This window comes from Nycticebus coucang, chromosome 16 (genome assembly GCF_027406575.1).
Source record: "Nycticebus coucang isolate mNycCou1 chromosome 16, mNycCou1.pri, whole genome shotgun sequence".
NCBI lineage: Eukaryota > Metazoa > Chordata > Mammalia > Primates > Lorisidae > Nycticebus > Nycticebus coucang.
This window is the reverse complement of record NC_069795.1, coordinates 45,624,674-45,650,292: the sequence shown is the minus strand read 5'-3', so window position 1 is coordinate 45,650,292 and position 25,619 is coordinate 45,624,674. Positions and strand designations below refer to the sequence as shown.

Genomic DNA, 25,619 nt, shown 5'->3' with positions numbered 1-25,619 from the left:
TCTATCATATCTATATGTAGATATTTTGGCAAAGTAAATATTTAGCAATTTTTCTGTCTATATTCAGTCAAAAAGCTAAGTAGGATATTCCACGCTTTTTCAAGAACTATAATGTTAAGTAGTAATAAAACCAAATCAATGTCCTAACTTTTGTTTTAGTTTACTTTATAAAATTGAAATATATCATTTACTTATTATTTTTAAATGTTTGAGTTGATTATATCCAATAATTAAAAGGAAAAAAGACATATTAACTTAGGTAAATGCTAATACTTAAAGAGATTTATCAGTTCAAAAATTAAAATATCAAATGTATAAAGTTTGTATTTAATTATGATCCATAATAATATACATATTTTATTAGTTAACTTCTCTGAGAAATCATATTTAACTTATAGTGTTATTAGTTGTAACATCTTTTCAGGAACATAAAATCAAATAACATCTTTATACAACATATTAGTAATTTTTTAATAAACTGAAAAATCTCATTACTTTAAAAATATTTTTTACAAATAACCATTTAACTATGAAAAGCATTGTATATGTTTCAGAAAAAAGATTAATTTCACATTCTTTTTCTTTGCAGAGAGAGGAAGAGAGAGACAGAGGAGATATTCTACAGCTAACCATGTAACACAGATGATCTTTCTGAATGATCTAGGCAATCACAAGTATAACTTCCTACTTTGATATTCATAGTGATCACATCACTTATGGGGATGCACTTTTATTGTTACCAGTCACTATATTAAATGTTTAACCTATATTGTCTCATTTAATCCTCCCAATAGTCACAAGGCAGAAGTATTGTGTTCATCTTGCAAATAAAGAAACTATAATTTAAAGTGTTGAAATAAGTTCTACAAATTCCCCCAGGAAATTAAAGTTGTAATTTAGTTCTGCCCTCTAAGTAATCACTTACTATATTAGTCTTAGGTTTTCTCCTCTCATTCATATTAAACCTGTTCCTTATGTCACTTCTCAACAGACCAATCAAGCAGTATTAAACCTATCCTCCATATTATATTTTCTACTTTTGAAATATCAAAATAAAATATCAAAATCCCGAAGTGACACTAAACATACTTAAAATGGTAGATAATAACAATAAACATTAGCCATTGACAGTTTTAATGGCAATTTTGATACATAATTCCACATTGAGACCAGGAAATGGGACGTAAGAGTAAATCTGAAGAAAAGAAATTTGTATCCAGATTGCATATCCTATATCACTCTTAAGAACTGTTAGCAGCAGAAATGGGTCATCAACAAGATATTTTACTCCAACCATGTTATAGTAGTTATGGCCACAAAGGGGTGTTAGTAAAAACAGACTTTCTTTAAAGGCAGTATACCTCAGAGACAGAAATTATTTCCTCACCATTCTAAATGGAACGGAGGCCATTATAAAGCATTAGAAAGTTGGGTTTTGATACACTGAACAAGCAACTGAATTCACTTATTTTGAGACAGAGGATTCATTAACCTGGTAATGTTTATTCATGACAATTCTTAGCTTACTAAAATTAGCTACATCCTGCTGAGACCAGTAGCCTTCAGGAAGTATCAGAACATGCTCTTGTAAGAAGTAGATATAAAGTTTTTCTACACAGTTTCAAATTACTGTCAGGGCTTTTTTTTTTTTTTTTCTTCATCAATCTTCCCATTTTACTCAATCTCGTTGACTCTTTGTCCCTCTCCTAGTAGAAGTTTAAACTACTTCTTAATACTTTTTTAAATGTTGCTTAATAAAGTGAGTATTTATAAGGTCAAAGGTGCTATGTTTAATCTTCTATGCACATTATCTCATTTAACATCACAAACACTTCACGACATCATACTACTATCTTCCCTGTACTGTCATGGTTGAACAGCTTGCTCTGTGTGCAGGAGAGCAGAGTTTGAACTCAGCCAATCTGACTCCTGGGCCTGAATACATCATCACTAAACTACATTACTCCTTCTTAAAAAAACCTGTGGAGACAGCATTTCCAAAAGATCTTAAGTAACTCCTTACATAGGTTTATTGTGATACAAAAACTATCTCCATTTGCAATGATTTCAGAAAACAGGAAGCTTGTTACTCAACAGTAGTTCGTTTTTGTTTAAAGATAATTTTTCACATAAAGTAAGAATAAAGAATCATTTAATATAATCTAACATGAATACGAGAAAAAAAAAAATTCCAAGGAAGTAACAGGGAATAACTTTGCAAATTTTACCTATACATGGGTAGAGATGGTGTTTTATTCAATGCAGTATCTTTTTTTTTTAATCATAAACACATAGATCACGTATACATTAATGCCTTTATGGGTACAATGTGCTGATTTCATATAGAATTAGGAGCATTTACATTCCACTGGTTAATATATACCTCAACACAATATCTTTGAATGTGACACCTGACTCAGAGAAACTGTGAGTACAATAAATTATGTAAAAATATTCTTGATTTCTTGATTTTGAACATGTGGACCAGATTTTCTTCTGTTTTAGAGTCTAGGTTTTAACTCCTCGGAGAAAAAAGTCAGCAATAAACTTCCTTGCATTTATTTTATGTTTTGTTTAAACTCTTCATGTTCAAGGATCTAAAATATCTAACTATGTTTAGAATTTTGGTAACACCAATCAGATTTAAAATATGTCAGGAAATGTGTATTAACACTAAGTCTTAAAAATTGATTTATTCCTAGTGCTTATAGGAAATAGTCATAAGATAACAAAGTTCTTTATGTGAAACCAGAAAACTACAAAAAAGTCCTACTAATTATTTCACCATCCCTTCCCACGACTGGGATCAAAATCTTTATTTTGGCATTAGTGGATTCAAATAAGTAAGAATTTAAGCATGTATGAAATATTAGTATATTTTCCCTTTGAAAGAAACTGTTATATGTTAGAAAAATTAGGCTGGTCTTCAATCTATTACCTGGTTCCTATACTAGGTCTCAATGGAATGAGTATAGCAGATGGGGACGTACGGTGTGTTTATTTGTATTAGGACATTAATACACAAATTATTGCCTATGAGAAATAAACTGACCAGGATGTCTTTTCATAAGAAATCCTCTATGAGAGACAGAGAGACGAGGACAAAGACATAGATTATGAACTCTGAGAAGGATAAGCTTTGACATTTTATTTTCATATGTAATGTACTCAAATGCAAAATATTGCCTCCATTAAAATGCATAAAAATCAATTTTGGGGTCTGATGCGTAAAAGTTGCAACAGATTCATTCTGCTAATCATACAGATGATCCTTTACTCAGGGTGATATTTGTCTTCATGCATAATGGAATTTTATAAATCTTTAGTAGAGAAAATGAGTTTTTTCTCTACTAGAGGATTTTTATCTAAATGAGTATAAATAGAAAATAACTTGAAAACCTTGTGAATGCATAAAAAAACCCTATGTTTTACTTCTAAAGGTTACAGAATATAAAATTGAAAGTACAGTTTCCCTGATAATAGTTTTTAGTTATGTTTGCTTATATTTAACATTTCACTAAGTACATGTATATTGTGGTAAAATCAGAACATGAATAAAAGGTTTAAGGGCAAATTAAAAAGAGTAAAATAAGTAAAATAAGAATAAAAAGAGCTTGAAATACAAATATGGCATTATCTCTCATAGGAAAGAAATTTAAATTTAAATAAATATAAACACAAAACAAAATTACAGTGTAAATTAAAACATTTTGAAATATTAAAATAATGATAAATTTAAAAGCTGTAAAAGTATGAAATGCTTTACACCATTTAATCTAACAATGCTTGAGAGTGTGACTGAGTAACTTAACTATTAGTAAAATAAAAACAGAAAGGGGAAAAAAGTGAAATATGTTTTCAGTACTATAATGCTTATTATACTATAAAATGCTACTATAACTGAGGTTGAACAGGAATTCCCCCATAATCTCCAAAATTCAACAAAGACCAACATTGAATTTAATATTTCCTAGGAATCTATACTTTAATTCATGATATTTAACAGTTGGTGACAGCTAACTTAAGCAATGTTTTGCCAGGATTTGCCAGCTTCAGTGCCCCCAGTTAACAGCAAATTGGGCAATGAGAAAGAACAGCCTTTGGGGGTAACGTGAAATGAAGTTTAATAAAAATAATCTCTTGTAAATTAGGGGTTGTCCAAAATATCTCCTCCAATTCATTAAATCACTTCTATTTTTCCTTCTAAAAAGTTAGCGAGCCTTTGGATCCACAGATATTTTACTGCTATCCAGGCGTGACAACCCAGAAAGAGGAAGAGGCGGCGAGGCACCTTAGTGAGTAAACCACCTTCCTAGTGTTTGATGAAGTAAGCCTATGAATTATGCTTGGGTGGGATGGGGGGAAAGAAGGATGCCAGGCTTCACCTGACCTGTTAGCACACACTCAGGCAGATAACCCCAAGGGCAGGCATCCCAGCAACAATCTTTGTTAGGCTTTAGTGAAGAAAAAAGAGATGAAATAAGTGGAGCTGAATCTTTACCTGCCTATGATACAAGAAATGAGATACCCTACCTCTTACATAATTCTCAAAAAAGAAAAAAAAACCCACATAAATACCACATTAAAGCATAAGCTTTGGGAGACTAGCCAGAGCGTATCTGTAGTGAGTGTCAGCCTAAGAAGGAGCAACAAACAACAAAAAGATGACGATCTCGTATGGAGTCAGCAAAGCAGACATCGGCCCCCTCCTGTCACATCACAGAGCTGGCATTTGGAAGTGAGAGAGAGAAATGGTATCTGGAAGCCAATTCACAACCAGTACTCTTACAGCTGCCAGAGCTGTCATCACAGATGGCACATATGGAAAAAGCTTTGAGTAAACTTTAATATTGATGCTTTACAATGAATAAGTAATGGGATAAATTAATAATCCGTAGATGAAAAGTTATGGTATCTGTTCAAGCAAGAGTCAAAAAGATGCCACCTATTGAGACAGTAAGAAGAAATATCTCATTATAACATAGTGGGGGGCGATTATTGGAAGAAGTATCGTGAACGATTGAAATAATGACATGTTTTAAACAGTTGCTCTATGTAGTGCTATACTTGGTGTATCATTATTGTGTTCTCTTTCTGGGTAACATTAGATAACAAAGCACCCTTCTACCTTTCAGAAATAGCACAACTAATGTAATAACACAAAATACTAACAAAATACCCATAAACCACTGCATTCAAAGAGTGTATCCATTCAACACATTTTCTCAATACTTCGTGTATAATTCATGGGTATAGTGATTTCAGTGATGAGTGAACACAGTTAAGACATGCCCTGGGGCAGCTGCACTAGTCCACACCTGTAATCCTAGCATTCTGGGAGGCGGAGGCAGGTGGATTACCCAATAGTGGATTGCTTGAGTTCAGGAATTTGAGCCCAGCCTGAGCATAACACCATCTCTACAAAAAACAACAACAACTAATCAGGTGTTGTGGCAGACACCTGTAGTCCCAACTACTTGGATGACTGAGACAAAAGAATTGCTTAAGCCCCAGAGTTTGAGGATGTTATGAGCCATGACACCATGGTACTTAACCCCAGGGTGACAAAGCAAGATTCTGCTTCAAAGAAAAGACATGCCCTTGGTCCTGTAAAATGGAAGAAGAATTCTCTGAGGAATGATATTGGAAATAATACCTATGATGAAAAGGCATCAACCATATCACGACCTGAGTGGCTGGGGAGAAGGCAAGGTATTATAGACTAAATTGTGTCCCCAAAATGCAGATGTTGAAAGTCTAATCTCCAATGTGACCATATTTTGAGAGTTATAAAATGATTAAGATTAAATAAGGTCATAGGGGAGGGGCCCTAATCAAATAAGATAGCTGTCCTTATAAGAAGAAGAGACACCACAAATGCCAGAGCCCAGAGGAAACACCATGTGAGGGCACTGTGAGAAGGTGGCCTTCTGCAAGCAAGGAAGAGAGTCCTCATCAGAAACTAACTTCACTGACACCTCATCTTTGAATTCTAGCCTGCAAGACTGTGAGAAAATAAGTTTCTGTTGTTTAAGTGAATCATTTTATGGCAGCCTTCACAGATTCATAGAGGAAGCACAAGGCCTTATAGAAGGAAGAAGCTTAAAAAGTTTGAAATCCTGAGTGATGTGATAGTGTATAATCACAGGAAGTGAGACACGTGTTGGAAATGAAGAGGCAGGCAAGGGCTAGATTATGGAAAGAGTGGAGAGCTCTGGAGAGTTCTGAGCCGGGACTGTGAATTTAGATATTATTTTAGAGATAACATGAAGCCACAGGAAAATGAAATGCAAAATTAGCTGTTCTTTGAAGAATGGATTGTTAGAATTAGATGAGGAACGGTTAGATTACCCAGTGCAAATTTGACCTATGAGGTTAACAGAGATCAAGAGACTGGAACAGATTTGCTGTACACTTTGAAGGTAGGGCGTGTACAACTTTGTAATGAATTAATGAGAAAAAAGTGTCAGTTACCTCGTTTGCTCACTCTGGCATCAAGTCTCTTCATTCTAGTGGAGACACAGATATCTCTGTGGAAGGTTTTTATGAATTGTGATTCATTAAAATGAAGAAAAGCTTTGTCAACAATGATTAGGCCAATTCTTATGGGGATTATCTTCAAATTATACAAAGACAAAGAAATAGACCCTAAAGGTTGGTTTTACTACTTTTATCAGATTTCATTTAGAAAAATAACTCTTTATACACATGGCTAGAAGTTATTATGTTGGATCAGTGTGAATCTCTTCCTGTGAAATCTCTTCTGGGTAATGCTTAGAGCTAGTGCTCCATGAGCATGAAAAACAGCATTTCTCACTCGAGAACCCCCATTGCTGAGCATAATGATATAATTCTTAACTTTCTATCTTTATTAGCATTGATTGCTATATATTTTTCTCCCTATTCTGCATTTTCTTGACCATTTATCTACACTTCACCAGGCTAGATCATCTGCAAGTCCATTTCAGTTTTTTGCTTTTTTTTCTAAAGTGTACTGCCCTAGAAATAATACTGTTTTTCCAGCTTGGCCAGGGCTACATGACATGTTGTTCTGTTATTTTGATATAATAACCTGATCTGTGAACTTTCTGCATGCATTATTCATATCTTATTATTGTCAGTGAATCCAGCTACATCTCTATTTTTTTTTTTTGTCTCCTAGCATTTATTCTGAGGGTTTTCCAGTTTCATCTTATCTATCATCTGGACACGGCAGGGTGATTGATTCAATATAAGGATCTTACCGGGCTCGGCTCCTCGTGGCAGTGGAAGGCTCAGCCTGCTTCAGAAAATACCAGGAAAGGTCTTCTCATAGTGTTGACAGAAGTGCACAAGAACAAATAAAAGATAGCCAGTCCACTTAAGACACAGGCTCAGAACTAGCACCCTGTAACTTGGACCCCCATTCCACCGGCCCTAACAAATCATATAGCTGAAGCAAAACTCAAAGAGTCTGGAAAAACACTCCCCTGCTAAGGAAAAGTACTGCAAAGTTATAAGGGAAAGAGCTTGAATACAAGGAAGGAAAAAGATCTGGCACCAGTAATTCAAATGATATCTGTATTCAAATATCACATCCTGTACTCAAATATCACAAATGTATTCACCCATCTCTAATGACATAAATTAAAACAAATGCATAACTGATCATGATAAACACCAATTTTTAAGGAAAAAGAAAAATGTAACATGATATATACTAATCTATATACACATACATTATATATACACATATACATTGTGTGTATATGAGCACACATACTCTCTAGTATATTAAAATCTGTATACATCAAATCCATCAGGACTTCTCTTCTTCTTCTGACCACAGTGGCATAAATTTATCCCTCCTGCTGAAACAACTATGAAAATCACAAAATATATGATCCCAGAGAGTAAGGAATAAAATGAGGGCAATTGTATTATGATTCCAACTTGTGCCTAGAGAAAGAGTCTTGGGTACAACACAGGGAGGGAAACCAGGTAGAGACTGGCAGTCTTCCTGAGTCTGGGGAGTATGGGGAGTCTGGGGAGTCTGGGGAAGATAAGACAATAGGAGGGTGCAGGAGACAGATTAAAGGGAGATTGATGAAAAATGATAAACCTCAGAGATTTTCAGAGTACCGCCTTGAGTACTTGGTCAAATGATGATTAGCACATGTGTGATAAAAGTACCCAAAACTAAGAAAAATTACACCCCCAAAGGATTGTAAATGTCTTTTTTCAATACTAGGAAAAATGATTAGGGCATTAATTAATGTCCTGTGGACCAACTTTAAACACTCAAAACTGCAAGTAAATAGAGGCCCTAAATTTTCTATTTTCTAGGAAATAGAAAAATTGAAGAAATAATGAACAAAATAGTGATGTATAGATGTGAAAATAGATAAATAGATCAATGCAATATAATAGAGTTTAAAATAGCCTTATCCATATATGCTCAACTTATTTCTGACAAAGAAGCAAAGACAACAGAGAAAAGAAAGCCTTATTAACCAGTGATGCTGGAATAATTAGATATCCATAATGAACAAAACCCCCAAATTATCTTTTATCCATACCTACCACTACATGAGAAAATACATTCCAGAGGGCTGGACCTAAATATAGAAACTAAAATTATAAAACTTCTAGAATAAAGTACACGAGAAAAGTTGTGTGGTTCTTATGTTAGGCAAATAACAATGAAGACACCACCAACAGCAGCATAAAAAAAGATCAACAAAGGAAGAAAAAATAAAATAGTCTTCATCAAAATTAGGAACTTCTTTTTGTTGGAAGCTTTTTTATTGTTGCTGCAATCTCACTGCTTAATATTGGTCTGTTCAAGGGATCTGTTTCTTCCTGGTTATGTCTAGGAAGATGGTGTGATTCCAGGTACTCTTCCATTTCCTCCACATTGTCAAATTTCTGGGCATCAAGTTTTTGGTAGTAGTCAGAAATAATCTCTTGTACCTCTGTGGTATCAGTTGTTATTTCCCTCTTTTCATTTCTGATTGAGGTTATTAAATATTTTACTTTCCTATTTCTGATTAATCTGGCCAATGTTTACCGATTCTATTCATCTTTTCAAAGAACCAACTTTTTGTTTCATTAATTTTCTGAATGATTTCATTATTTTGACTTTCATTTATTTCTGACTTAATTTTGGTTATTTCTTTACCTCTGCTGGTTTGGGGATTGGATTGCTCTTCCTTTTCCTTTTTTTTTTTTTTGCAGTTTTTTGGCCCGGGCCGGGTTTGAACCCACCACCCTCCGTATATGGGGGCAGTGCTCTACTCCTCGAGCCACAGGTGCCACCCTCCTTTTCCATTTTTTAAGATCAGAATTCTATCATACCTTCAAAGATGAGTTTGTACCTACACTGCAGAACTTATTCCAAAACACTGAGAAAGAAGGAACCTTCCTTATAACATTCTATGAAGGAAATGTATCACCTTGATTCCAAAACCAGGAAAGGACCCAACCAAAAAAGAACTACAAACCAATTTCACTAAGGAATATTGATGCAAAAATTCTCAACAAAATCTTAGCTAATAAATTTCAGCTACTGATTAAAAAAGTTATACATCACAATCACATCTTGTTTTAATTAAGTATACATATATATTACTTTTAGCATTGAAACTGGAGGTGGGAACAGTTTTGACGGCTTTTTAAATTTTGCCCTTATAATACTTTTTTATTCTAAATTCATCTGGCTTGATTTTGGCATTGAAAAGGTGGTCCACACAGATCCCAGTAACTTTCCTGTAATAAGAAATAGAATTAGCTGTACCCCAAGCACTCCTGGCTCTTTTTGAAAAGAATACAGATTCATGTAGCAATTCTGGGGGAAAATTTCACCACTGTATGCAGGGTCTATTCAGTTACAGAGGTGAAAAAGTCATGTTAAGTTTTTAACTTGCCCTGATCTTTCCAATGTAACACCTATTTCCCTTGTATGCTCATAGAGTGGGTTTCATCAACTAATAACATTTTCTTCTATAATATCTTTGATAGAAGGCTACTTTCTTTTTTAACATGAGTCTTTGCTCCTAATTCTCTATAAAATACAAGTGAAATGTTGACCAACAGAAGTCAATGATTTGGCAATTTTTTCCTTATCTAATAATAAAACTTCCGTCAAGAATCTTTAGTTTAATTTATTTTTTCCTAGGAGGGTTCATTAGATCTACTGGCATGATTTTAATTAAAATTAACACTTTCATCTTGCTTATGAATATATATAAGAGAAACATTAAGATGCTGACCATCCGGTAAAACAGTCAAGCCATCACAGCAAAATTAAGACATTTTTAAAGAAATACTACTATTTCATAGACATCAGACAGGACATAAATAAACATGTATTGTTATAACGCTATAGAAATTTCTCTCCAAAACAACTGCTATATCGTTTAGGAATTCATATATACTTTGATTCTCACCCCTTTGAGGTAATAGTCATTTAAAGAGACATTCCACATGCAGTCAATGTTGGACTATTTTCAATGTTTCATTAGTAGGTATAGAATGACAATGCAATCAGCTTTCCATTTAGCAGGCAGATGTAAAACTACATAAGTACCACTAATATCTATTTTTCAAAGATCACCACCCCTACTTAGAAATGCCAGGCATACCCACAAAAAAAGAACTTTAATGAAAGAAGAGATGTATTAACTTATCATTTTCTCAATGTGCTTAAGTCAACATTTTGTATATTTGTCTAAGAATATATGGAGAAAGGAAAAAAGGAAGGGAGGAAGGGAGGAAGGGAGGGAGGGAGGTGGGTGGGAAAGGAAGAAGGAAGGAAGGAAGGAGAGTGAGGGAGGGAGGGAGGAAGGAAGGAAAGTTCACACTATTCAAATGGTAAACTGCATTAGTTAGACATGCACTCTCAGGAAGAATATAATAAAGCCCACAATGAAATATTGGAAATTATTTTAAGATTACATATCAAAATGATTTTCCAAATCCTTAGTTGGGATAAATGAGGAGGAATGCCTTGAATATCTACCCATCTCTCTACCTACTTGCCTATCTACCTATCTTAAAACACAACAGGTATAAGAACAGGAAAATATCACAATTTATTTTAATAAAAGTTTAAATTTTAAAGTTTAGTCAAAGTACAGAATATAAGAAACTTCAAATATAAATAAACATAATAATAAAGCACTAACCATAAAGCTTAAAGTGATTTCTTCAATGGGCAAAAATAAGTTGAGATTGGGCGTGATGGGAAGAAGGAGGCAGAGAGAAAGAGAAGCGTAAAATCAAGTAAATGACAAATAATATAATAATGAATTAGCAAGGGGGCACTGTTGAAGATTATTTCAAGACCAAAAATAATAAATTTGCAATGGGACACTACTGAAGATGATACCCAAATCAAAACAAAGTAAAAAGTAAAAAAAAACTCCTATGTATACATAAGACATTACACATAACATTCTTTATAATTTTAATGAAACTGTAATTTTGGTTGAAAACAGATAGTTACATCTTAAGCAGGTACAATATATTACTTTGCTAATTTTAGAAATATCTTTGTAAAGATTATTGCTCAAGATTATCAACAACTAAGGGAACATTTCAAGGAATGCCTCTATTAAACATTTCATAACATCACAATCAAAGTATAGAAAATTGTGATTTGCATGTGAGTGTATGTCCCTTCACAAAAGCAATAGCACGATTACATAAATAATATTGTATGGCAAATCCTTAGTTGGGAAGGTCTTGTGTATGGTTTGACCTGGATAGTAGTAATTAATACCAATCCATAGTCTCCCAAAGTGTCAAAGGAATGCAATATAAATGTTTGCTAAGCCTAAATCATACCTTAATAAACACATATCTGCTATTGCAGAAGGTTTAATCTAATTTGAATGTAGTGCTAAAATCCCACTGAAAATGGAGTCTTCTTGTAATCTTAAGTAAAAAAATAACCACAGTTTTATTTATTTGCTTCTGTGCACCCTTTTACACAAAAACACATGAACTGTTAAACTCACCAAGTTTTTTTAACAAATACATTTCAATGTTGGGCATAACAGAATTAGTTAAGATGTTGCAGAAAGTGAATTATCTACTACTCATGAGAGTCCTCAAGAAAGACCTCCTAAATCAATAGCCAGCATTCAAGTAACAATCTCTAATGAAGACACACACATACAAAGTACACCTATATACCCTACCCTTTTTACTAATGTAATGGTTCGTCTCAGATATTTCTGCCTATTAACAAAAATCTAATTCTGTTTCCTATGATAGGTCAATATGAAATTCTTAATTGAATGCCTTTGAAATTATATGCCTTAGCAGATGCTTGAATGAATCACTTAAATAAAAAGATGGCTAAGTTTTGAGGAAAGTATTTACAGTAAAGGTTTTATTCTATCTTTAATTGTAAAAATGTTACAAAATATCTAAACATAGCAAGTTAACTTTATATTTCTCAGATATACATTAATTTGCCTGTAGGGTAGGAGGGTCTGCAAACATTATCTGTAAAGGTCAGGATAAGTAAATATTATGGGTTTTGTGGGGCATATGGTCTCTGACACAACTCCTCAGCTCTGTTACTGTAGCTTGAAAGCAGCCATAGACAACATGTAAATGGATAAACTTGGCTGTATCCCAAAATCTTTGTTTATAAAAACAGCTTGGATTGGCAAGCAGACTGTGATCTGCCAATTCTTGTTATAAATTATTACGTGATGTTAAAAATAGCCTAGTTTTCCTTTGATTGACCAGAACCCACATTTAATATCTAGAGATATTTTCATAAGGGAACAAACAAAAAACAAAAAGAGATTTTGGCAGTAAATTTCATCATATAATAACTTTAGTAATATTTCTCTTTCAATTCTTTTATTCTGCAAAAGTTGCTATTTCATCACAGTTGTAAACTCCCATAAAAATCTTCATTTGTGGGCGGCACCTGTGGCTCAGTCGGTAAGATGCCAACCCCACATACTGAGGGTGGCGGGTTCAAACCCAGCCCCGGCAGAACTGCAACCAAAAAATAGCCGGGTGTTGTGGCAGGCACCTGTAGTCCCAGCTGCTTGGGAGGCTGAGACAAGAAAATTGCTTAAGCCCAGGATCTGGAGGTTGCTGTGAGCTGTGTGATGCCACGGCACTCTACCCAGGGCCATAAAGTGAAACTCTGTCTCTACAAAAAAAAAAAAAAAAAAAAAAAAATCTTCATTTGTATCCTACAAGTAATTATCTTTTGTTATAGCTTTGCCTAAGTCTTCATTTTACTGCAACAAGAAATTCTCTGTGGGACTTCCTTTGCTCCCCAATAGATCTCTGCACAGGGGGACCGTGGATGGTAATTTCCCACATTATAAAGAACGCTGCCTTCATAAGTCAAGGTGGTTTCTCTGGGACTCAATAATAGGTGACCTTCTTATTGAATTCCAGAGTTCTGTCCCACATCAAAATCATTATTGCTTCCTCTTCCCAATCTCAATCCCAATAAATTGAGAACCACTGTATTAAATATTCTACCTGTTCAACCCATTTATCAGTGATCACTATTTTATCACAGTTTATGCAATTTAATCTATCGTTTATATTGTTAATGGTGCCACTGATAAATATTTCTCTTGGGAAGTTAATACTATACATTTTAATCTTTTACCTTGAATACATTTCATTATAATATGTGCTAGCAATATAGGTTACTTGTATTTGTCTTTGCAAATAATCTTCTTTGTTGCATTCCATTTATTATTTCACATGCAATTTGGAATTATTTTTGCTGAGTTCAAAGTGGCAAAAACAATGAATTTGCATGTGATTTTCTTACTGTTATAAATTATCATTTCTAACTTCCAAGTATTTAAATGTTTTATCCAAGAACACAGTATATATATACCTATTCTATTCTTTACATCACTCAAAAAAAATTTTATAATTAATTGCTTCAGACAGAATATCCTCATCCCAATTTTTAACAAATTTAAGAAAATACATATAATTTAACAATAAAAGAATAATCTATCAAGACCAAATAACTTTATTTTATTAAACCAAAGATGGGCATCTAAGAAAATATATTCTTGTAACATATCTCTTGAATAGGTAAATAGGAACATTTTATGGACACCTCGATAGATGCAAGAGAACTTCTGAAAACATTTGAAAACCATCATGAATAAAAATGTTTACCTATGTAATATATATTATTTATTTTATAGGTATTTTGAAAATAACATAAATATTTAATATGCATGATTAATTTGTTTCATTAGTAATCTACAATTACCTGTAAATGCACACATACACAATTAGATCTAAGAAAAGCATGTTTTTGGTCATTATTTAATTATTAAATTAATAGAGAATCATTAGAAAAGTTCTTGCATAGTCCATGTTTATGCCTTTTCAAAGGTTTACTATTAACACAATTTTACATTTAAATTTATTAATAATATTTAGTCAACCAAGAGATAAAGAATGTAGGTTTTTCAAGTATGGTAGGGTAAAAGATAACTCATCCTGAATATTAGCTCTCATTAAAACAAGAACAGAAAGAAAGCAAAGAACTGAGGATATTAGTCATTTTAAGAAAGAAGACTAAAAATTGTGTCATCCTATTTAAAGAATTCTATCCAAGAAAATGGCTGTTTATCTCTGTCCCACAGAACAGTGTTGGCATCTTTCAAGAGGCTTTCATGCCTTTTTATAGTAGTCACTTTTGATACTGTCAAGGAATGGGAATAAATCATGCTTTTTCTTTGTCCGCTGGTGAAGATAAAACAGAGTTTATTTTTATGGTCTCACAGTTTCTATCAATTGTTGGTACTGCATGCTTCTTTAGATGGTGAGAGTCCTTGTACAGAATGACTGGAAACTGGAAATCTCCATCCTTTTAAATTTATCACTGCTCCAGAGTTTGCTGTAAAACTGATACTACCATTCCAGTAATACTATATTCTTTATTTATTGAGATGCATTTTAAGACCAGGTATCTTATAGTAAACTCAAATTTAAAAATAGTAACTGGTTATTAGAATTTATTTATTTTTTTTACAGAGTCATGATGGGGAACTATTTATAATACTAAAATTTTATATTGCATAGTATTGTATGCTGATAGGAAAACACTCAAGTTAAAAATAGAGCACCACTGATTTCTTACATTTTTATAAGCCATTGTTTCAATGAACTCAAAAATACTATGAATGTCCCCAAGTATCATAATAAAGTATGTTTGAGTTTATTTCCACTCTCCAGAAAGGGATAATAAGATTTATTAAATCAAAATAAACATTTTAAATGTGATTATATCAGATACCTAATTCTTTAATCCTATCCCATCATCTTTTTTTCTACTGTATCAAGTTTTATCTTTGGTTTCTATTTTGCTGGTCTCTTTCTAGAAATTTAAACTTTGTTGTCTTTTTAGGTATACTGTCTTGAAGCTTCTCAAGAACATTATCAAATTGCAAATCACTAAATTTTTGTTCATCTGGAGGATATAAAGTCAATCGCCCCTCTGTAGTGATGCTGGCTCTGGACATACAGTGAAAAAACTTATATAATATGAAATTAGTCCTTACATTTAAGGGACTTTATTACTTTGATTGGCAATAATTTGGAAGGCAGGCCAAGAGGTATGATTTCTTTGTGTTAACTACTAGTTGATCTTTAACAAGATATTTCAGAAGGAGATGTGCTCAGGCAATAATTAGCCAGGTTGAAAGCTGATAGGAAAAGGAATAGAAGAGTGTAGAACTTTCCAGTAAGAGAAAAGTCCTCTTTGAATAGGAAAAGGTGATCACTTCCTTAGCCGACAGAGACAAAACTAAGAAAAAAACATTTTAAGCGCCAAAGATAGATAAGACATCCAGTTATATAAATAGAATCAGCCCTATGTCTCAGATCAACCCAACCCTACTGTTTAAGACAACCTCAGCTTTGCTGCCATTAAGTTAAGGGACACATACGAACAATGAAGTAAATAAAACTATGTCAAAGAAAGAACTTTGAGAGTATATTTTGTATGTAGTTTTTGGCATGTAGAACTGGCAAACAGATAAAAGATTACTATGATTTTTTAGAAAATCTCACTACCAACAAATCATGAGTCTGACTTAGAAGAGTCTACAGTTATAAATAATCCTCGAACCCCGTAAATGAATGAGCATTAAACAGGCTCTGAAAGCTTGTCAGGTCCCAATAACTATATCAGAAATGGTTATGGATGGCAGATGAAACTCACTGAAATGAAGCCAATGGCTATTGAGAACAATGTATAAGAAAACACTTTATCTGTGTCCATATCTGTTGGGCGTCTTCACAACACCTCTCCCTAAAGAATTGCTGTGGACCTGTAATAGCTGTGTGTTTTTAATTATTTTCTTTTTTAATGAAAGAATTCTATTATTTACATCATTGCATATTTTGTGTTAGGCGTAGAGCACTTGCTCTTTAATTTGTGTACTACCAGATGACAAATCTGAGCCTGAAATCAGATATAAAAAAAGTACAAGGTGAAGCAGCAAATACTAACATACAAGCTGCAGTAAGTTATCCACAAGTTCTAGTTAAGATAGTTGATGAAGGCAGCTATACTAGAGAATAGATTTGCATTGTATATAAAACAGCATTATATTGCGAAACGATTACATCTGGGACTTTTGTAGCTAGAGAGGAGATGTCAGTGCCTGGCTGCAAAGTGTAAAAGGACGGTTGACTGTCTTGTTAAGGGCGTCTAATGACTTTAAGTGGAAGCCAGTACTCATTTCCTGCTTCAGAAAGCCTTGGGCCCTTATACATTATAGTAGATTTACCTGTCTGTGCTCTATAAATAGAAAAACAAAGTCTGGATGACAGTACATCTGTTTACATCACAGTTTACTAAAGTTTTAAACTCACTATGGAGACCTATTGCTAAAAAAAGATTCCTTTCAAAATATTAACACTATTCATTGACTATGCACTAGCCACTCAGGATAATCTCTGATGGAGATATACAATGAGATTAAAGATATTTTAATGCCTGATAACAAAATATCCATTCTGCAGACTATGGAGCAAGGAGTAATTTTGACTTTTGATTCTTATTATTTAAGAAATACATTTTGTAAGACACATAAATAGTATGTGTAATTTTGATGGATCCAGGCTAAGTAAATTGAAAACCTCTGGAAAGAATTCACTGTACTAGATGCCATAAAGAACATTCATGATTCATGGGAGAAGGTCAAAATACCAAGGTATTGGAAAAAATTGATTTCAGCTCTCATGAATGTCTTTGTGGGTTTCAAGATTTCAGTGGAAGTAACTATTAGATGTGGTGGAAATATCAAGAGAACCAAAAGTGCAGCCTGAAGATATGATTAAGCTGCTGGAATATTAGAATAAACCTGAACACATGAGTTGCCTCCTATTAATGAACAGGAAGTGGCTTCTTGAGATGAAATCTCCTCCTGCTGAAGATGCTGTGAAATTGTTGAAATGAAAACAATGAAGAACACTTCATCAACTTAATAAAGCAATGGAAGACGTTGAGAAGACTGACTCCAATTTCGGAAGGTCTAACGTGGGTAAATGTTATCAAAGAGCATTGGATGCTACAGATAAATCTTTTTTGAAAAGTACAGCAATTGATGCCGCAAACTTCACCTTTGTCTTATTTTAGTAAATAGTCACATCTAGCTCAACCTTCAGTAACTACGACCCTTATCTGTCAACAGACATCAACACCAAGGCAAGACCCTACACCAGCAAAAATATTATGATTGTCTTAAGTTTCAGCATTGTTAAACAATAATGTATTTTGAATCAAGTACATTGTTTTTAGAAATAATGCTATGACACACCTAACAGACTATACAGTATAAACATAGCCTTTTTACATACTCGGAAAACAAAAATTTTGCATGACTTGCATTATTGGAATATTTACTTTATTCAGTGGTCTAGAACCAAATTTACAATATGCCTAAGATATGCTTGTAATTATTCAACTTTACGCTTTCTTGTTTAGAAATACTATCTTCTATTTTTAGGCTTTTTTTGGGCTTCTTGATTTCATATTCTTTTAAAGACAGATGAAAGTCTAAAATAGTTTCATGAAAAAGTAGCTTTATTTGGAATTGAAGGTTATATTGTCAGAGTCTATATTTAGTGAGAACCTTCAGAAAGTGAAAATACTACCCAGGCCACTAAGCCTGCCCTTTTTCCTGATCCCAATCTTACCTTTCAGCTTTTCATCATATCCTCAAACCCCCTTATTCAATGTCAGCAAATCCTAGTATCTCAAATTTCTTTATGCTCTTTGCCTCCACAGTCATCTCTGAGAACATGATTAGACAGAAGATCATAAACGCAGACCATAAATGTTTCTGAACTGCAGCACAGGACTGTGCCGTGAAGCCTTAATAACAGCACTCTTCAGGAGATTAAATCAATGGCAATGTCGCTAAAGGTTCTGTCTATCCCATTCACCTATATGAACAATAATGCAATGGTCCAAGAATTGCCATTATCTTTTTCTCCTGAATTTTAATACAATGCTAAAGGAAAGATAAATAAACAAAAGGATGTTTATATAAAGAAGTCAGATTTTAAAAAAATCTCAACGTTTAAGAACTTTAATTTTTATAGGCCAATATTAATTTGTTAAATAATATTCTGTGATACGTATAGGCTTAAACAAGGCATCCTGGCAGGATATGTGTATTCTCAGCAGGTCTGAAATTTTAAACCCAACCTTGTATCTTTAAGTACAACTACCTTCATGAAATTCATCCTTAATTTAAAGATGTTCAAGAGAAGCTCATTTGGGATTCGTGTCACTTCAGAATTCAAGCAAATGAACAAAAAATTGCATTCAATTTTGCACGTGAATTGTTTCCAATTATTTCTTGCATAGTGCTAAAATGGTCTTAGATATATAAAGTCAAAGACTATTTTGACATAAACTGAAATGATACAAATTGATATTATTTTTAAATTGTAACCCTTACAAAAATTGACATTATATAGAATTAAAACAATTTAAACAACACTGTAACATAAACATGCCCAATATGACAGTTGTAATTATGAACCTATGAAATACAATTAAAATAGTATAAAAAGTTGAGATTTGAGACAAGAATAAAATACTATTTATTATGTATAGTAGAGTAATTTTAATTATTTGTGTTTGCTTTTAGACCTTAGCTCACGTGCTTAAGATAATGTCTCTGTCTGTACTAGCCTGATTGATACGCATGATAAGAATGTGTCTCTCTTTTGTGTCACTAGAATTTGGATCTCGATACACCATAACAATAGTCTGGAAAAAGGAATAAAAAATTCAAGCTTGCAGTATACAACCAGGATGAAATATAATCATACATTATTGAAATACAAATAAATATACATCATTCATTAGATATGAATAGCACAAAGAAGATGTGGATTAATTCTAATTGAAACCAGCTTCTCATATCTTTGTTACAAGCAGACCAAGAATTCTCAAATCCATTTGAAGCAAATTATGAAAATCCCTTTAACCTCACTATAATTGTTCCTGTTTACCACCTTTAAAAGTGAAATTACAGATAAATAAATCTATATAATTTCCATCATCCTGAGTCACCTGAATTTCACAAGAGGTTTTCAAATCTCATTCTAATATTCCCAGATCAGTATTCCAAAAATAAACAAAGGGCAAACCCAGCCTAATTAATATCCAGCAGGTCAGGGCTTCTGGTGGGTAGGAAAGTTAAAACATCCAAGAACATGGATGCCTGGAATGAGAAAATGCAAGGAAAAAGTTAGGGGTGAAGTGAGAAAAGGGTGAACAGAAGACAGGAGGGAGGGAAACACACAAAGGCCAAACTGAGAAGAACTCTGGCTTAAGTTCTCAATCTAGGATGAGTTAGTATCATGTGGTCCCAGGGAATTAAATTCTGTTCTCAGTAATTTAGAGTCATAATTCATAAAATGATAGATAAAAGTATGTTTATGGCCTTTTATAGCTAAAATATTTCAATCCTTCCTGAAGAAAACTTTCCTCTTCCACAGAAAGGAGAAGAAACGGAGCATTTCATAGAAGTATTAATAGGTTCTACCTTTAATTTCTCAGAGTCTCGTGGTTACCCATCAATACGTTTCTTACCGTTTATTACACGTGTAATTTTTAAATACACCTGTTTATCTAACATTCCTGGTGAAACACACAAATACATAATTAGCACAAATTGAAGCACAGAGGAGGCTTAATTAACTTTGCTAAGGCTCAGATATGCGGCATTTGCATTAGACCTTGAAGGATGAATGAAATTTTATCACAGAGAAAACTGGAAGAAAGGGACACTGAGCAGCTAGATGAAATATGAAAAGAAGAAATATTAGAAACACAAGTACTGTTCAAAAGGCATAAGAACAGAAGACAGAATTTACTGAGGCGAAAAAAGAATAGGACAAGGCTGAATTGTGAAATCTCTTGAATGCTACTGTGAATAAACACATAATAGATATACCAGAAAGAAAAAACAAAAAACAATAATTTCCTGATATGAAACACACTACAATCATTATCAGGATCGAGAGAGTAAGCAACCTTGGGGCCTCAAACACCAAGAAGCTTCATACCTGAGGGCCTCCATCTCACACATCTACCTCTCAAACCTCCAAATAACAAAGAAGTTAATAAGGTCAATTTTTCACCACCAAACACATGACACCCTTATAAACTAGCCTATATATTTTTTGAAATAAGATAAACATGAATTCCTCGTTTATGTAAATATAATTCCATTTATCTCTTTCTTTGAGACAGGGTCTTGCTCTGAATTCCATTTAAGAACTAATCAATTACTGCAATTCAGTATGAAAGAAAAAATTATTTTAAAATGGTGTTTAAATGTCAAAGTTTCTATAAACAATCAAAACGTGAAGATCAGGCAAATCCCCACTGTCAATCCCCATTGTTATTTTTTTGCTGCTATATATGTTGCTCTCTTTTATAAAAATCCCGGGAACTCAGAAATTCACATTACGTAACTACTCTACTGAAAGAAACAGTACAAAATCACACACCCCTCCTGGGTGGTAAAAACACTGGCAGTTTTCTCACACTTTATGTGAATCCATTTCTTCCACAATTAATTGTCAAGAATAGTATTCCAATATTTATTATGTGCAAATCAATGTGTAACATATTTACCTTCAAAAATAATCACTTAAGTAAAAGATAAATTATTAAATGTTTATTTCTTACCATGGCAAGAACCCTCAACTTCTTCAAATCCTGTACTGCAGATGCACCTTCCAAGAGGAACCAGCCAATCTCCATCAGCTCCACAGTACAGTTTGGGAGTGTCACGCTCCTCTGCACTCTTCACACAAGAGCCCCGTACTTCAACCAAAGAGGAAGAATCAACCCTTGGGATGGTATCAGGAAACATGGCCAAGTTACGAACAGTGAAGGGGCACTTTTTGTAGAAAACTCGGACTGAAACCAGGGCAATGCAAGCCCCAATGTCTTGGAAAGCCAAGTAGAATCCTTTCCTTTCTATAGGCCCCACCTCTCGAATTTCAGTGTTGAGTTTGAGGATGCGATCACCCAAATCCATCTGGGTAAAACTCTCATCAGCAGCAATTGTGTCGATCTTTGTATACTGGTTTGGCTTGAATTTAATTCCATGGGAATCATCTGATTCCATATAATACAGATTAAATGTTTCCTTACATGTTCCCAAGACCCATGGGATGCTGTTACAATCCCTCAGCGTGAACTTCATTTCCACATAAATTTTCTGAGCAGCATCACGGGAGATCCAGTTTGTTCGAAGCCAGTTGTTCTGGTTTGGCTCCATTACATTACACACCTGGTGCGTGTGGATGGGCCTATTGTGTTCATCCATTTCAGTGATTGCATCCCACTGAAGAGAGGAAAAAAAAAGTTATTAAATTATTACAAAACCACAGTGATTATACAGAAATGATTACTTCTTTTTAGCAAAAGAAAAATGATTAAAAATTATACAAATGAAGCTATTCAAGGCAACAATGCATCAGTGTTTTAACTATGAGCCTTTGGTTAAGGGTGTGAGTCTGGAATAGCCTGTCTTTCCTTCCTACATACAAACTGCATGACAAAGGGAAACTTCATTTAATCTCAGTTTTCTCAATTGCAACAGGGAGCCAATAGTACAAGGTTGTTGTGGGCATAAATAAGGTAAATAGTTGTAGCAAACTTAAAGTCATTCCTGTTACATTATAAGAATGTCAAACAGCATCCATTACCTTTGAATAAAAGAGCCAGACTTATGGCAAATGCACTTCAGATTTCCCATCTCTCCTCATATATAATTTGCCAGAAACTGAACATTGTTTACCAGTATTCAATTAAATATTTATGATGCTATTGCAATAGAAAATCAACAGAGAAAGGCCTTGGAGTTATTCAAGAGATATGTATCAGGCACTATTCTGAAAACAGGGAGTACAACAGGTAACTAGCTGAACCCAAACTCCCTGCCTTATGAGACTTATCTATCTAGAGACAACAGAAAGTATACATGAGTAAATTGAATACTATGGCAAAAAGTATAATAGGGAAAAATCATCAGGGAGATGGAGAGGGTAGCTAAAAAGGCCTTACTGAGATGGTGACTTTTAAGTAATCTTTTGGAGACGAGATAGTGAACTTGCAAAGAGGAAACAGTAAGTGTGATACCTGAGGCAGGAGTGTACAGGTATGTGAATAACAGAGTGAATGGGCATCAGATGCACAAGAGGTAAGAAGGACATAGAGTCAGAGAGGATTCAAGAAAAAAGTCTTCAGAAGCATTTGAAACACTTTGGCTTTACTCTGAGCTAGATCATTGAATTATCTTCACCTGCCATTTTACATATAAGCATTTTGCCTCTTAATTGCATAGAAAGAGCTTGTTTATCCTTTTTGTTAGAAATGTAGTAAATATTTGAGTACCTTGAAATCATCTGGTATTATCAGTTTTTATATATTTAACATTGCATAATTGTATATTGGAAATTTAGGTTGTACAGTATTTCATTGTATAACTGTATTTGGGAATTTTCAATAAATTAAACAACTCTAGTAAACTTATAGATAGGCTTTTTGAGAAAATATATTAATTATCATAGTTTACCATTTCTATTAGAACATATTAGAAATGATCAATGGTTTGCTATCATGAATAAGCATTCTATTTCTTGATATATTTTAGTGATTTATAATAAGGTTTTTTAACATACTCTGCTTTCAGTCTCTTATTTTGATTGGCTGTGGAGAGTTACTTAATCAAGGCTGGTTGAATTTCAGTTAGTATAGCTTCTAACAGAATGTCTACCGTCTTCACTATACAGGACTATTATGCCACTGAGTACTTTTAATTATCTCCTGTAAGTTTCTACAAATAATTTATATTATCCATCAAACCAAAGTAAACATATCTCTATCAAAAAAATTTATTTGTATGTTACTTGCTTGAAATTTATAGCCATTTCCTGGGGAGTGGGGGATACAAACAAGGAATTCCTTTTCAACTATGGATATAATTTTACAAAATATACTCATTGTTTAACAGGGAGATTCAATAATTTCATGGGCGCATATATGAAATTACCCATCTAAATACTTTTCATCTAATGTATCATGTATTCTGAATAGGACCATGAATAAAACTAATAAGAAATATAATAAAATTTGAAAATGGTTAAAATCATTTTCTAAGATCCTAAGAATTTTACCTACAGGAGAGCCTCTAAAGTGTTCACCTACTGATTATTCTAATTTTGGATAAATTTCAAATCAGACCTGATTTTGTTTCTCAGGTAATGTAAATATGTAATTATTATTGCCTATACTACAATCTCTCCTGTACCATACAGTAGTACATAACTTTATTCCCAGTAAATTTTTAGAGTAATTGCATTGAATATCTTCAATCTATATCTCTTTATCTCAATAAAGGGTATTTACCATGTTCATCATACAATTTTTTTTCATATATGACATGAATTTAACTAAAATGTGAAAATTGCATCTTGTCTGAAAAATAATTTATGACATTATTACATTTCTTTATTTAAGAATATTTTAGGTTGGTGGGGGTATTTAGAGGTAAAGGGCAGGAGTAAAAAAGTGTCATATATTCACTGAGTCAGGACTGATCTTAACCAAGGAATAAGGAATTATCAAAATACATACATAATAAGAACTGTGACTCTTCTCAAAGATAGTGCATAAGGATGCTTAAAAAAATGATGCAGCATTTTCTATGTCAAATTTGTGATATTTAATGAACAACAGTGTTTTGTTCTTCTTTCTTTAAAATAAATGAAATCAAAATTAGACGCAGGTACTTAGAACAGATTAACAGGCAAATTTTAACCGATCAAGAAATATAGAAAATCATTTATATTAAATATATGAAATTAAAACTAATTTCCTAAAACAAGAATATAAATTCAAGACTGAAATAGATTTAAAAGGCTGTGAAAGGGCGGTGCCTGTGGCTCAAGGAGTAGGGTGCCGGTCCCATATGCCAGAGGTGTCAGGTTCAAACCTAGCCCGGGCCAATACCAAAAACAAATAAATAAATAAAAGGCTGTGAAATGTAATATAAAATATAGCATCAGTTGATGCAGAAATTATAACACATTTTAGACATAATGATTCCTTTGGAAATATTATATTAATATGTACAATTTACCCTTGAACAACTTAAGTTTGAACTGTACAGGTCCACTTATATGCAGATTTTCTTCCTCTTCTGCTAACTCTGAGACAGCAAGACCAAATCCTCCGCTTCCTCCTTTTCCTCAGCTTTCTTCAACATGAAGGAAATGAAGATGAAGATTCTTGTCTTCACTTAATGAATAGTAATGAATAGTAAATATGTTTTCTCTTCCTTTAGATTTTTTTTTTTTTTTTTTTTTTAGAGACAGAGTCTCTTTGTTGCCCCCAGTAGAGTGCTGTGGCATCATAGCTCATAGCAACCTCCAGCTTTTGGGCCTATTGCGTCAGCCTCCCGAGTAGCTGGCACTACAGGCGCCTGCCATACCGCCCAGCTATTTTTCATTGCAGTTCGGCAAGGGCTGGGTTTGAACCTGCAACCCTCGGTATATGGGGCCAGCGCCCTACTCAATGAGCCACAGGCATCACCCCCTTATGACATTCTTAATAACATTTTCTTTTCTGTAGCTTAATTTATTATAAGAGTATAATAATACATAAAAGATACAAAATAGATATTAATTAACTATGTATTATCATTAGGGCATGTGGTCAACTGCAGATACTAATAGTTAAGTTTTATCAAAAGTTACATGTGGATTTTCACCTACACAAGGCGTTGGCCCCCTTAACTCTCCCATTGTTCAAAGGTCAGTCATAGTTTATATGGTATCAGAGGTCCCAGGCAAGAATAGGAGTATGGGGACTCTCATATCATATGTGTAAATATTTTGAAATCATAAATCATTCTCTAAAAATGATCAAATTTTAAAAATATTTTATTTGCCTACTTTGCAAAGATACTTTCACAACAACCTGAGAGGCCAAGTTCATATTTGAAATACTTGTTGTACTCCTAAGTATGCCATGGAAGCATGTGATGGTCCATAGAGATCCAGCCCCTAGCCTCAGTCAA

At 33.6% G+C, this 25,619-nt stretch overlaps 1 protein-coding gene across 4 annotated transcripts in view; it reads right to left on the bottom strand.

Annotated features, from left to right (window-relative positions):
• The window catches only part of EPHA6 (EPH receptor A6), a 921,042-nt gene that overhangs the window by 729,869 nt on the left and 165,554 nt on the right, over positions 1 to 25,619 (bottom strand). For all 4 annotated transcript variants that reach the window (XM_053565807.1, XM_053565808.1, XM_053565810.1 and 1 more), the window contains one exon: positions 21,218 to 21,881. In XM_053565807.1, coding sequence (XP_053421782.1) covers positions 21,218 to 21,881 — 664 coding nt within the window. The remainder of the gene's footprint in view (positions 1 to 21,217; positions 21,882 to 25,619) is intronic.